This window comes from Equus przewalskii, chromosome 2 (assembly GCF_037783145.1).
Source record: "Equus przewalskii isolate Varuska chromosome 2, EquPr2, whole genome shotgun sequence".
Classification (NCBI taxonomy): domain Eukaryota; kingdom Metazoa; phylum Chordata; class Mammalia; order Perissodactyla; family Equidae; genus Equus; species Equus przewalskii.
The window spans coordinates 13,325,051-13,338,562 of NC_091832.1; the positions used below are offsets into that span (position 1 = coordinate 13,325,051).

At 39.8% G+C, this 13,512-nt stretch overlaps 1 protein-coding gene across 2 annotated transcripts in view; it reads left to right on the plus strand.

Moving 5' to 3' along the window:
- The window catches only part of EIF2B3 (eukaryotic translation initiation factor 2B subunit gamma), a 128,530-nt gene that overhangs the window by 75,446 nt on the left and 39,572 nt on the right, over positions 1-13,512 (plus strand). For both annotated transcript variants that reach the window (XM_008516009.2, XM_070609820.1), the window contains exon 6: positions 12,487-12,576. In XM_008516009.2, the coding sequence (XP_008514231.1) occupies positions 12,487-12,576 (90 nt within the window). The remainder of the gene's footprint in view (positions 1-12,486; positions 12,577-13,512) is intronic.

Here is a 13,512-nt window from a genome sequence, read left to right on the forward strand (position 1 = left end):
TTTATAGATGTTGGAAGTAGTGGGTGCACATGGGTAGAGGCAGGCATTCCAGAAGGAGCCACACGAGCAAAGGCACAGAGAAAAGAAAGCAAAAGTACAAGTTTCTCTGAAGCACAGAGTATAATATGAAAAGCTTTAATATTAGCAAAGGGAAGTCTTTAGAGGTTTACAAACAATAAAGTGATTACTAGATCAGAGCTATGTTTCATTCAGTATTATATACCTAATACACTTAAGTACCTAGCACATATCTGGCACTCAAGAAAAATTTATTTACCTAACTGTTGAACTCCAAAGGGTGGGGAGTGTCTAAGCAGATTGTTTTGTAATGTCTTTTGAGTTTGATGTAACTCTAGCCATGAAAGATCTGGAACCAAGCTTTGAGGAATGAACCCCTCAGTGATCCTTTGCTGGGCCTTTGCCTCTGGCCATCTACACAGCCAGCTTTGAACTGGACCTGAAAATAGGAATAGTGCTTTGTCTTCCCAGGAGAATTGAGGACTGAAAGGTCGACCTGTGAAAGGTCATATTAGCTAGGCCAGTGAGACCAAGTCAAATGCAAATTGAAATATGTCCATTTTTACCCAGTTTCTATGGAAGATGGTAACTCTTTTTTTTTTTTACTGAATTCTTCAGACATAGTGGACCAGGCAGCTTGGAAGAATAATTTGGGAGAGACAGCTCTCTTTGCTGGGCTTATCTTTGAGTAGGAGCTCTTTGTCAATGGGGCTGTGCAGGTTGCTGTCTAGAATACCTCTTGGGGAGGGTGAGGGATGTTCCAGGCCTCAGCAGGTTCCAGCTCTCTGGGTTAGGATGGCAGGGAGGGTGAGAGCAGTGTGATCCTGCCTAGGAAGGCTTTGCTGGCTCCTGTATTAATGTTAGGCATGTGGTTCTCATCAGTCTATGTGATGGTTATTTTTATGTGTCAATTTGGTTAGGCTCTAGTACCCAGTTTTTCAAACACTAATCTGTGTGTTACTGTGAAGGTATTTTGTAGATGTGGTTAACATCAACAATCTGTTGATTTTAAGTAAGGGAAATTATCCAGGTTAATCTGAGTGGGTGTCATCCAATTGGTTGGAAGGCCTTTAAACCTAAATCAGAGAACTAATTCCAGGTAACACAGAACCAATTTAGTAAATTCAATAAACCCATCGTTAAGGTTCCATTCTTCCAGGACCGCTTCTGGTAGCAATTTTTATATCAGAGAAGCAGAACCACCGTGAGTGATATAGAATAAAGGATTTATTATGCAATTATGGAAGCTGGTAGAGCAGTGTATGCATGCTGTTGCTTCTGTGTCTAGTGTTGAGCCTGAAATCACTGTCAGACCAACAGTCAGAAAGGAAAGCTGGATTGGACAGGAGCAAGAACAAACACGGACCACAGGACAAACTGGTACCCACATCTGTCTCTTAGCACCTTCAGCTTCATAGTTGTGGGTGATCTGCAGGAGAAGCTGGCATCCTTCACCACAAAGCTACACAGTGCTTGGCTCAGAATTCAAGAGAAGCTGAAGGAGGATATCTGGCAGGCTCTGGAGGAACTGGAGGTCTGGGTACTGTTCTGTGCCTACTAAGTGAGCTAGCATATCAGTGACGTGCACCAGTTACCAAGTACTTGACACCATCCATCGACCTTCAGAGCATAAAAAATGTGGCTGAAGCTTTACTTTTGCCTTTTAAATGTCACTTGTGCAAAATATCTCTTGTGGCCGTTGCTAACCAACTCAGAACCATTCGGAAAAGAGAATTTTGTATAATGTAATTCCAGCTCAGCTAATACATACAAAACCAGCATACCATGTATATGTATTTCCTTAAAACAGTAACTGTCCATGATTTTCCATCACCTAAGATACAAAATACAATATACACTAGTCCCTCAATCTGAAATATCCTTTTCCTGCCTAGCAGGCTAGGCTTTACCTGCCTAGCAGATTTCTCCTCATCTTTCAGAACCACCCTCAAGCTTCATCCACCCCTGTGAAACCTTATCCTAAGCCTGCTCCCTTAGAGAAATCATTGCATCCTTTTCTGTACTAGCTCCCTTCATTACTATGTGTACCACATTATACTATAAAATGTTTTTCAACATGTCATCTTCTCTACTAGATCATGAGCTCCTAAGGGCAACATCTGTTTATTTCAACTTTGTGTCCCTGGTACCAAGCACAGTGCTTGGCCCATGATAATAATAATAATTGTTATCATTTAATGAGTGCCTAATATATGACAAGTACCATACGACACATTTTAAGTAATTTCTGATCATCCTGATAACTGCAACAGGTCAGTAATATGATAGATCTCCCTGTTTGTTGAATTAATGTATTATCTAGGATTAAAAATTGCAATAATTTTCCAACTTTCTCTTAAGGCAGTGGAACTTTTCCTTTAAGTGAAATCTTATATAGAAACCTAAGATATAAAACATAGAACACAGGATTATTCTGGTTCAGGCTTCCCGTAGTAGTTCCTGAAGCACCTCCATGAAGTTCTAGAACTCTTTGAAGCACAATACTCCGTTTTATAACAAGGAAGCTGGCATGAGGAAAGATTGTGCAGTATTTAGCAGCAAGATCAGAACTAGAAACCTGACTCTTAGTCCGGTGCTCTTTTTACTATACCAAGGTGCCTTTCAACTTTGATTTAGCTCACTGTTAAGCCAGCGATACTACAGAATACAAGTGGTCCTTAGTCTTAAGATACTGAATATGCTAGAGACGTGGGAGATGATTCTGTGTTATATACTTCTACCTTTACCTATACACAACCTGAGACCTATTTCCTTTAGAATAAAGACCAAAGTCCTTAACATGGCCTAGAACCTTTCCAACCTCATCTTGTGCCTTTCCCCATCTTGTTTTCTGTTTTATCGGTACTGAGCATCTTTAGCTCCTCGCACTCACCAATCTGCCTCAGGGTCTTGGCATCTACTGTTTTCTCTGCCCAAAGTGCCCATCTCAGTTTCTCCACCCCTTTCTCCTGGCTAACTCTTGCTCTTCCTTCAGGTCTAAGCTTAAACAAAGCTCCCCATCACCTTCTGACCTGGGCCAGGTCCCCCATTATGTGCTTCTATAGCTTTCTGTGCTTGCCTTTTACAGCTGTTACATACTTGGGATAATTTATTTTTCATTCAACTGTAAGCTTCATGCAGGGGTCATGTCCATTTTGTTCACTCCTGTATCCCAAGTGCCTGAGATATAGTAGTTATTCAATGAATGTAAGCTAGGGGCAGTCTCCTAGAGGAGTGAAGTGATTTGTTTTTGACATGGACTAAGACAATTTCCTTTGTTTTCCGTCAGTACGATGGGGAGCAGCACTTAGAACTCTGAAGAACTCTTCCAGCTCTGGCAGTCTCTGCTGCGCTGAGTCCCGGGCTTTCACTTCAACACACCTGCTTTTCTTAGAGAGGCCTGAGCACCAATTGTGCCATAGGCGACTCAGCTGCACAGGCAGACCTTTAGTTTGGTGACTCCATATGCACTCCTAATGGGCAGCAGTCTCTCGTTCCTGCCACGTACAGTGCCAAGATCCGGCATTTGGGGTGGTATGGTAGGTGCCTTCCTATAAAACAGCTACCAAGTAGTTATGCAACAAGTGTTTGCCCCAAAATCTATCTCATTACAATTATAGAAAGCTAGTAAGTAGCCATGCTCCATAAGTCATTCTCTTTCCTCTTCTTTTGAGCAAACTTGGTTATTTCAAGCATACCTTGGCCTCTAGTTTCTTTTAAATTGTGATGATTAGGCAGTAGGGAATTAGCTCTGACTCTTCTAGTGAGAGAGAAGATGCTTCTTTACTGGAACATGTTTAAGATTGCCAAATAAAATAGAGGGTGATTATCTGATGGTCTCAAATAGAGAGAGAGGGTGTTTATGTTGTTGCATCAAACACTTTAAGATGGCTAAGTTATCATAGGAGGCTTTTACCCTCGTTGGAATTGTTGCTCCTGGTTCTTAAGAATCATTGTTTCAAGCTCCAGTTCCCCGGCATCTGAATTCAGGAGCCATGCATGACATTTCCTTCACCTGTTAGCATTCATATTTATGCAAAGAAAGACATATGTTAAAGTTTGTTTTGTATTTGGCGTTTTTGGTCAACTGAGTTTTCTTCGTTCTGTTCCCATTCCTTACTATTCTCCTGTCTCCAAGTTTTGGACTCAGTTTGGTTTTGAAGAAGTCATTCTGTGCAGTCATATAAACTGTTAGGACATACTCAGTTTAGGTTAGTAGAGGCCTTCTTTCCTTCTTCGCTAGGTCGCTGTGGACTGTCTCAGCATACACACCAGTTCTTCCACTACGCTAGAAATTCTTCAGGTCCCATTTACAACAGTGCTGCTTGTCTAATAGTCTGCCTGCGTGGGATGTCTGGATGAATTTGTTTTTAAACATGCAGCTACCATAAACTGCTTCTTTAGCTATCAGCCTTTTTCTACTCGCTCTTCTAGGAAGTGAGCATTGCACTATGAGCATGTCAGGGAATAGAGCTCCAGCTGGCCTTTGTTATAACTTATGCAGTGAGCAGAATAAAAGCAACTCAGTTCTTCCTGCACACATGATGATTCTGGGGAGGGACCTTTGCCCCCATTCTGTAGAAATGAGGATCTGAATCCCTTGAGAGCTTTTGGGGGAGAATTACAGATCTTGTTATTAACTAAGGGGCTCAGACCTTTTTTAGAGTCATTAAGAGCTTTGAACATTTAAAATCTTAAGATCATTTTACGAGGGAGCAAATGGTGCAATTTTAACCACAGTAATTACTTCTTTTTTTAAGTATTTATTTTGTCTTTCATGGACCTATTTCCTTCTTTCCGGGCTGCCCTTCTGGCCTGCTTTTTTATTCCCTAACTCTATAGTTTTACAAATTTTTTGTTTTGTACAGTATTGCTAGTACACATAGCTCTATGTTCAGTTTTCTTTGAATTAAAGCAAGCTCAGAAAAATCTTGACTCTGCAGTCCTGCATTATTCTGAACACCAGTGTCTGTGTGGTAGTCTTTCCTACAACTTCCTTCCAGATCTTAAAGCTTTGTCTCTGACACACGGTATTTCAAGTTGTTAATATTGGGAGAAAATTTGAGTAAGTAAATACTGAAACACATGTAAAGCTTGATCCTTGAACTCCTCGACACTTAAAAGTAATCTGCCCGTTTACATATGGTGACAGATAAAAACTAGACTATTGGTGGTGAACACAATGTAGTCTATACAGAAACGGATATATAATAATGTCCACCTGAAATTTATACAATGCTATAAAACAGGTGACTCACTCTCTCTAATAATAATGGCTTGGCAGGGGAATAAGGGAGGGGGACTTTTATATGGATTGGGTATTAGATGACATGAAGTCATTGATAATTTTATTAGGTGTAGTAATAACAGTGATTATATTTTGAAGTCCTTTTCAGTTAGAAATGAATACTACATATACTGGAGTATATACAGGTAAAATGACTTTATGTCTGGAATTTGCTTTAAAATACTCTATTAAGGGGCTAGCCTGGTGGCATAGTGGTTAAGTTCACGCACTCTGCTTCAGTGGGCCACGGTTTGCAGGTTCATATCCTAGGCATGGACTTACACACCACTCATCAAGCCATGCTGTGGTGGCGTCCCACATACAAAATAGAGGAAGATTGGCAACAGATTTTTAGCTCAGGACCAATCTTCCTCACCAAAAAAAAGTACTGTATTAGTTTGCTAAGGTTGCCATAACAAAGTACCACAAACTGAGTAGCTTAGAACAACAGAAGTTTATTGTCTTACTGTTCTGGAGGCTAGATGTCTGAAATCAAGTTGTTGGCAAGGTTGATTCCTTCTGGCAGCTGTGAGGGAGAACCTGTCCCATACCTCTCTCCTAGCTTCTGGTAGCCTCAGATATTCTTAACTTGTAGATGACATTCTCCCCATGTCTTCACATTGTCTTCCTTCTATTCATGTCAGTCTCTGTATCCAAATTTCCATTTTTATAACGACACCAATCATTTTGGATTACGGCCCCCCTAATGACCTTATCTTAATTTGATCATCTGCAAACACTGTATTTCCAAGTAAGGTTGCATTCACAGGTACTAGGGGTTAGGACTTCAACATCTTTTGGGGGGACATAATTCAACTCATAATAAATACTACAGCAGGGCCGGCCCGGTGGCGCAGCACTTAAGTTCACGAGTTCCACTTCTCAGCAGCCTGGGGTTTGCCAGTTCGGATCCCGGGTGCGGACATGGCACCACTTGGCAAAAGCCATGCTGTGGTAGGCATCCCACATACAAAGTAGATGAAGATGGGCATGGATGTTAGCTCAGGGCCAGTCTTCCTCAGCAAAAAGAGGAGGATTGGCAGTAGTTAGCTCAGGGCTAATCTTCCTCAAAAAAAAAAAAAACTACAGCAAAACATTTAAAAAGATTAGAAAATGTTGATAATTGTTGAAACTGTAAGATGGTTACATGGGAATGTTTTTCTCTTATTTTGTATATGTTTGAAATTTTCCATAATAAAAAAAATTTTTAAGAAATGTGCTTGAGGGGCCAGCCCCATGGCTGAGTGGTTAATTCATGTGCTCCACTTCGGCGGCCCAGGGTTTTGCTGGTTCAGATCCTGGGTGCGAACCTGGCACCGCTCATCAGGCCACGCTGAGGCGGCATCCCACATGCCACAACTAAAATATACAACTATGTACTGGGGGGATTTGGGGAGAAAAAGCAGAAAAAAAGAAAAAGAAACGTGTGAATGCAGAACAACTTGAATTGATATTTGTATGCTTATGTTCATAGCAGTGTTATTCACAATAGCCAAAAGGTGGAAGCAACCCAAGTGTCCAGAGGCAGATGAATAGGTAAACAAAATATAGTATATACATACAATGGAATATTATTTAGCCTTGAAAAGGAAGGAAATTTGGGGGCCAGCCCTATGGCCAAGTAGTTAAATTTCTACACACTCCGCTTTGGTGGTCCAGGTTTATGGGTTTCGATTCCACACACAGACCTACTCCATTCATCAGCCATGTTGTGGAGGCATCCCACATACAGAATAAAGAAAGAATGGTGCAGATGTTAGCTCAGGGCTAATCTTCCTCAAGCCAAAAAAAAAAAAAAAAAAAAGAGGAGGATTGGCAACGGATGTTAGCTCGAGGCAAATCTTCCTCACCAAAAAAAAAAGGAAGGAAATTTTGACACATGCTACAACATGGATGACCATTAAAGACATTATGCTAAGTGAAACAAACCAATGAAAAAGGGACAAATATTATATGATTCCTCTTATATGAGGTTCCTAGTGTAGTCAGATTCATAAAGAGATAAAATAGAACGGTGGTTGCAAGGGGCTGGAGGGGAGAGGAAGTGGAGAATAAGTGTTGAATGGGTACAGAGTTTCAATTGAGGAAAATGAAAAAGTTCTGGAGATAGATATTGATGATGGTTGCACTACAATGTGAGTGTACTTAATGCCACAGAACTATACACTTGAAAATGGTTAAAATAGTTTTATGTTATGTATATTTTACTACAATTTTTTTAAAAAAAGAAAGGGATATGAGCAAGACATTCTCTTTGAAGATCTTTAAAAGGAAATTGCTTCCCTTGATAGACTATTAGCTACTGTTTATACTAACACTACCAATCATAATAACTGCCCTCAACAACCATAAAAATGACATATATATTGTGACAAAGAGCAGATCTGTCTTATTCATCTGTTTATCTGGCACAACACCTGTTACCATTACTAGGCTGTTAGTAAAGGTTGTTGAATGCATGTTTGCATTCCTAAATGTTTGAATGCTTGTGGTAGATTCCTAAGTCTAATGACTCCCAGAAAGCATTTTTTCAGAAGGAATTTTCTCTTTCTCATTAGATTGCATTATGTGCATCTGGAAAAGAACAGTTGAGAATAAAATCACAAGTACTTCATCTATACCATCTTTTCCGTTGCTATTCTAGGAGACATCTCTTTAAGTATGGTTTAAAATGGTTGGCAGGGGGCCGGCCCCGTGGCCGAGTGGTTAAGTTCCCACGCTCCGCTTCAGCGGCCCGGGATTTTGCCGGCTCAGATCCTGGGTGCGGACATGGCACTGCTGATCAGACCATGTTGAGGTGGTGTCCCACATGCCACAACTAGAAGGACCCACAACTGAAATATACAACTATTTACTGGGGGGATTGGGGGAGAAAAAGCAAAAAAAACAAAAAAAGATTGGCAACACTTGTTAGCTCAGGTGTCAATCTTAAAAAATAAATAAACGAATAAATAAATAAAGTGGTTGGCAAAGGAAGAATTCCTGGGGAGGGAGACTCACACTGATCCTGGAAATGAATGCCCAGGATATGGCGAAGCAGGGTGAAAGAGCAGACAGAAGACCTAGAAGCCAAAATGAGAGGGGTGGAGGAAGGAGGGAAATACGATAGTTGCCTCTCTAGAGCAAAGTGGGACTCTGAGGCCAATGCCCTCTGCCCCTCCTTCACTTCACCCACAGCCAGACTGCAGGGCTGTCAGAAGCCAAAGGAACCTTGGCAGTCAGATATTCCAGAGAAGAGGTAAATTAAAGAATTTGGAGAGAACTTTGGATAAGATGAAATTGACAACAGAAATTCTGAACTCACAGGCTCAAGACTTTCTTGAAGATGCTTTAAAAGCCATTGATCTTTGTGGTTAAACAGTAAATGCTTAATCCTTGCATCTTTCCCAGTATGTATTTCATGTATACATTCCTTGTTTTTTCTAAAATAATATTATTAATAATTGTTAAGGGGCCGTCCCCATGACCAAGTGGTTGGTTTCGCTTGCTCCGCTCTGGCGGCCCAGGGTTTCACCGGTTCAGATCCGGGGCGCGGACATGGCACCGCTCATCAAGCCATGCTGAGGCAGCGTTCCACATGCCACAACTAGAAGGACTCACAACTGAAAATATACAACTGTGCACCGGGGGCACTTTGGGGAGAAAAAGGAAAAATAAAATCTTTAAAAAATAATGATAATTGTTAAAATTATTTCACCTGTTAGTTTTATTCCTTGCTTTAAAAACTGGTATTCCTGTTTTTAAGATCATAAAAATACGCTATATTTCCCTCAAAATTTTAAACATTACAAATTCAAATTCTAAAATCTATGACTTACTCTTTTGAAAATAGGTCTACAAAAATACCCTGAAGATATTCTTTACGTTCCTGATGGCTTATCTTCTCCTAGGTTTCCTAGGCTTTTTTATCTTTGTCCATTATCTGTTCTGCTTTTCTAAGATCTTTTCTTTTCTTCTCCACTCACTTTTTCTCTTTTTTAATAGCTCTTTTTAAAAGCATTTTTAAAATTATGCTTATGTTAGATGAAAGAATAAAAAACCTGTGGGAATTTTTCAAAGATTTATACACTTTGAAGATTAAACTTTTTATACCATTTCTCTGAGCTTTTATTTTTATTTTATCATTGAAAAGACTCCCACAGGTTTTTCATGTATATTATTTTTTATTGCATGGACTTTTTTATGATTGGAAAGTTGTTTTAAATTATCTTTTAAAACATAAAATTTAACTATTTCTTATTGATAATTACAGTTATTTTTTATTAATGTCTTATTAATTTCCATTTACCGATTCCTTCCTCTATTTTATACAAATCCAAAACATCTTCCTGGCCCAAGCAATCAGCCAGTTACTCAGATTTTACTGGTGCCTCTTTGAAATTTTTGGTTTTGTTTGTTTGTTTTCTTTTAAAACATCCTTATTTCTAATATCATTTACAAACAATAAAATGAAATAAGGAAACCACCTTTTTGACAAGTTAAATGCCATTAGTCTCCCAGTCCCAAGATTTATATTCACTACAAATTTAATCTGAAAGAAAAAAAATCTCTGAATTACTCATCTGTGTCCCTTTCTTGTGTTCCAGATTTGTAACTAAATCTGTAGTCTTGAGTATACCAGCAAAATTTTTGGAACATTTTTTCTTACAATGATTTTTGTTTTACCTACTTTATGGGATGAGAGTAAAAAGCTGAAGAAACATTTATAAACTATAAAATGCTAAATGAACCTTAATGACTTGTATGCTAGGGATTGATAACAGTTTAGAAAATGATTATTCAAACATTTAAATTATTCCTTTCCTGATTGTGTAATACAAATTGACCTCAGCTATAAAAATGAGAGTAATGTATCTACCTCATGAGGTATTTGTGAGGATTAAATAATATAGATAGAGTGTGTAGAATGATTCAAGGAGTTTGTAAACCAAGAGACTGAACAAGAGAGTGCAGCTTTCCAAATTGGTTAGATCAAGGGAGAGAATTATCAGGATGTGGACTTTGAAAGAAACCCAGGCACCACACAGTAACCACATTCACATTTGGAAAATTCTATTTCCTGAGGAATTTCTTAGAACTCAAGAATCTCAGGGGCCTGCCGGTGGCCAAGTGGTTGCACTCCGCTTCGGTGGCTCAGGCTTTTGCTGGTTTGGATCCTGGGCACAGACGTAGCACTGCTCATGGGGTCATGCTGGTGGGGTGTCCCACGTGGCAGAACCAGGAGGACCTGCAGCTGGAATGTGCAACTATGTACTGAGGGGCTTTGGGGAGAAGAAGAAGGGAAAAAAACAGAATCTCAGGAAGTTAGGATTGGGAAGTACCTTCTACTTTTTTCTTCATCCTCATTGTATACATTAATTGGCATGTCTGTGTGTGTGTGTGTGTGTGTGTGTGTTATGGGTGTGGGATCCCGTCTGACTCCTCTGTTGTTCTTTTGGAAGCATTTTGTTCTCCTTCTCCCAAAAGAGTGGAAGCCCAGGGTGGTTCACCGTAAGTTATTTGATAAATTATTTTTAGGATATCTAGGTGCCATGAGAATAATTTTTCTTAAAACTATGAGCCAGTCAAAGCAAAGTAACACAGAGTAAAAGAAAGATGGTAACCGGGAAGTTATCATTGGAATCTCCATTTTTCCACTCTACTCTTCCCCTCCCCTCCTCTCCCTCAGCTGTCTGTTTTTATTAAATAAAATGACCTTGGACATAAATTATATGTGTTGTATTTCTTAAGACCGAAACCAAAGATGGCATACTAAAATAGATAGCAACTAGGCAAATGCCTTAATTTGACCTAATTTGTTCCTTTGTTTGTTTGTTCAATAACTATTTATTAAACATTTTACTCTGTGTGAGGTACAATGCTAAGTGGTAAGGCTATGAAGATAAATCTCTGCCCTCAGGGAACTTTTAGTCTAGTGGGAGAGAGACAAGTAAATAGGCTGTTAACCTCCTATATGATAAGTTAGCTGGTAGAGGTGGGTACCAAGTGTTGTGGGAGCACAGACTTGGGTTGTCAGTGAAGGTTTCCTAGAGAAAGTGTATCTGGGGAAAGTCCTGATGAATAAATAAGAGTAGGGAGTTAGAGAGTATTTGTAGAATTTTACTTCATCATCTTTGAAAATGGAGTAATACAGTAGTCCCCCCTTGTCTGTGAGTGCCTAAAACCCCGGACAGTACTGAACCCTATGTATACTATGTTTTTTCCTATTCATACTTACCTATGATAAAGTTTAATTTATAAATTAGGCACAGTAAGAGATTAACAACAATAACTAACAATAAAACAAGATAATTATAACAATATACTATAATAAAAGCTACTGTAGATCTTAGCAACCTCAGCATACAATTTTTTCTTTCCTTATTAAGTCTAGAATTTTCACCTTTTCACTTAAAAGAAGCACTTTTCGGCTTCTCTTTGGCATATCCAAATTGCCAGCATCAGTAGTCTTGTGCTTCGGGGCTATTATTAAGTAAAATAATGATTACTTGAACACAAGCACTGCAGTACCACGACAGCCAATCTGATAACCTGGACACCTCCTAAGTGACTAATGGGCGGGTAGAGTGTACAGCATGGGATATGCTGGACAAAGGGATGATTCACGTTTCAGGGGAGACGGAGCAGGGTGGCATGAGATTTCATCACTGCTCAGAACAGTGCGCAATTTAAAACTTATGAGTTGTTTATTTCTGGAATTTTCCATTGAATGTTTTCAGATCTCAGTTGATCACAGGTAACTGAAACCACAGAAAGTGAAATGGCAGATAAGGGGGACTACTATACAGGCCAAATCCTGGAGGAAAGCATGGCTAAAGTGTAGCCTGCCGGAAGTGGGGCAGTTGGAGCAGAAGCAAGAAAATGTTAGTTACAAGAATTGTGGGTAGGAATTTGTGATAGAATAGAAGAAAGTGGCTTATCAGTGATTTGATGGCTCACCAGTTTTGGTGTAATGTCTTTGGAAGCCTAAAAGCCTCATAAATTGTGCAATAGGGTTTCTCTAGGAGAAGCCCTTTTATGTGGTAGGATCAGAGCTGGTATCCACCATAGTGGTCTCCCCTGAGTGGGGTGGAGGCAGCATGGCTCTGACCCTCATAAACTTTCTAATGCCTACTACCTAATAACAGGATAGAACCCATTTTACCCTATTGTGAGCCCCTTCTCTCTTATTCTTTTTGCAGGCACCCCAGAATACGTTTCCACACAGGCCTTGTGGACGCCCATCTTTATTGCTTGAAAAAATACGTTGTGGACTTCCTAATGGAAAATGAGTAAGTAAGAGGGAGGCAGAGTCAAAGCCACAGTGCTTAAACAAGCTACCTTGTGACTTAGTTAACAATTTTAAACCTTGATAATGTTAGATCCCAATTTATGTAAACAATGCAGTTGATTCTCACCTTTGTTTTAGGAATGGAATTATGTTCTCTTCATACTGTTATTTTGTCTGCACCAGAGTCCCCTGCTTGTATTTTGGAGGCCTGTGTTATGATAAAACAGCAAAATATTTTTGTAAAACTAATAGTAATGCCTCTTTCTACACGGTTCCAGCCTCTTCTTACTTCCTTCTGCAAGGATGAGCTCCCCAGCTCCAGTGCTGTTTGTCTCTAAGCAGGTGTCATGCCCCTAGGCAATTATCCTATAGATGAGCTCTCTTAGCAAAGGGACAGAGACCTAACCAAGGGGAGGGGGGAAAAAAAAGAGCAAGTTTCCCTCCAATTTTGGAAACGATGTCCACCTCACTGAGTGAACCTTCATGAACGCAAAGAAACAAAATTTGGTACTTTTTCTGATTTTGCTTTGAGAACAGAACTGTGGATCTTAAATACTTTCCAGAGACTGTCTGACAGATCACAGGACTTTGGTTTCCAGGGAGAAAACCTCCTTTTATGGTTAATCTCAAGGATTTTTGAGAGGAACAGCTAGGAAAAGATTTAATACCTGCGTAGTAAAGAAGAGGAGCAGCTCTTCTCCCTTGATGGCTGCTGGATAAGTTTCTGCATTGAGTAGCACTGGTGGACTGGAAAGCAAGCAGGCTGTTACCGCAGCAAGTTCCCTCAGACCAGCTGAGGAAGGGAGTCTGAGAACCTGAGTTTAAGTGCTAGCTCTACCCTTGGCTGATGGACTTGGATATATACAGAAATATTAAAGGGACTGGAAAGCAAGCAGGCTGTTACCACAGCAAGTTCCCTCAGACCAGCTAAGGAAGG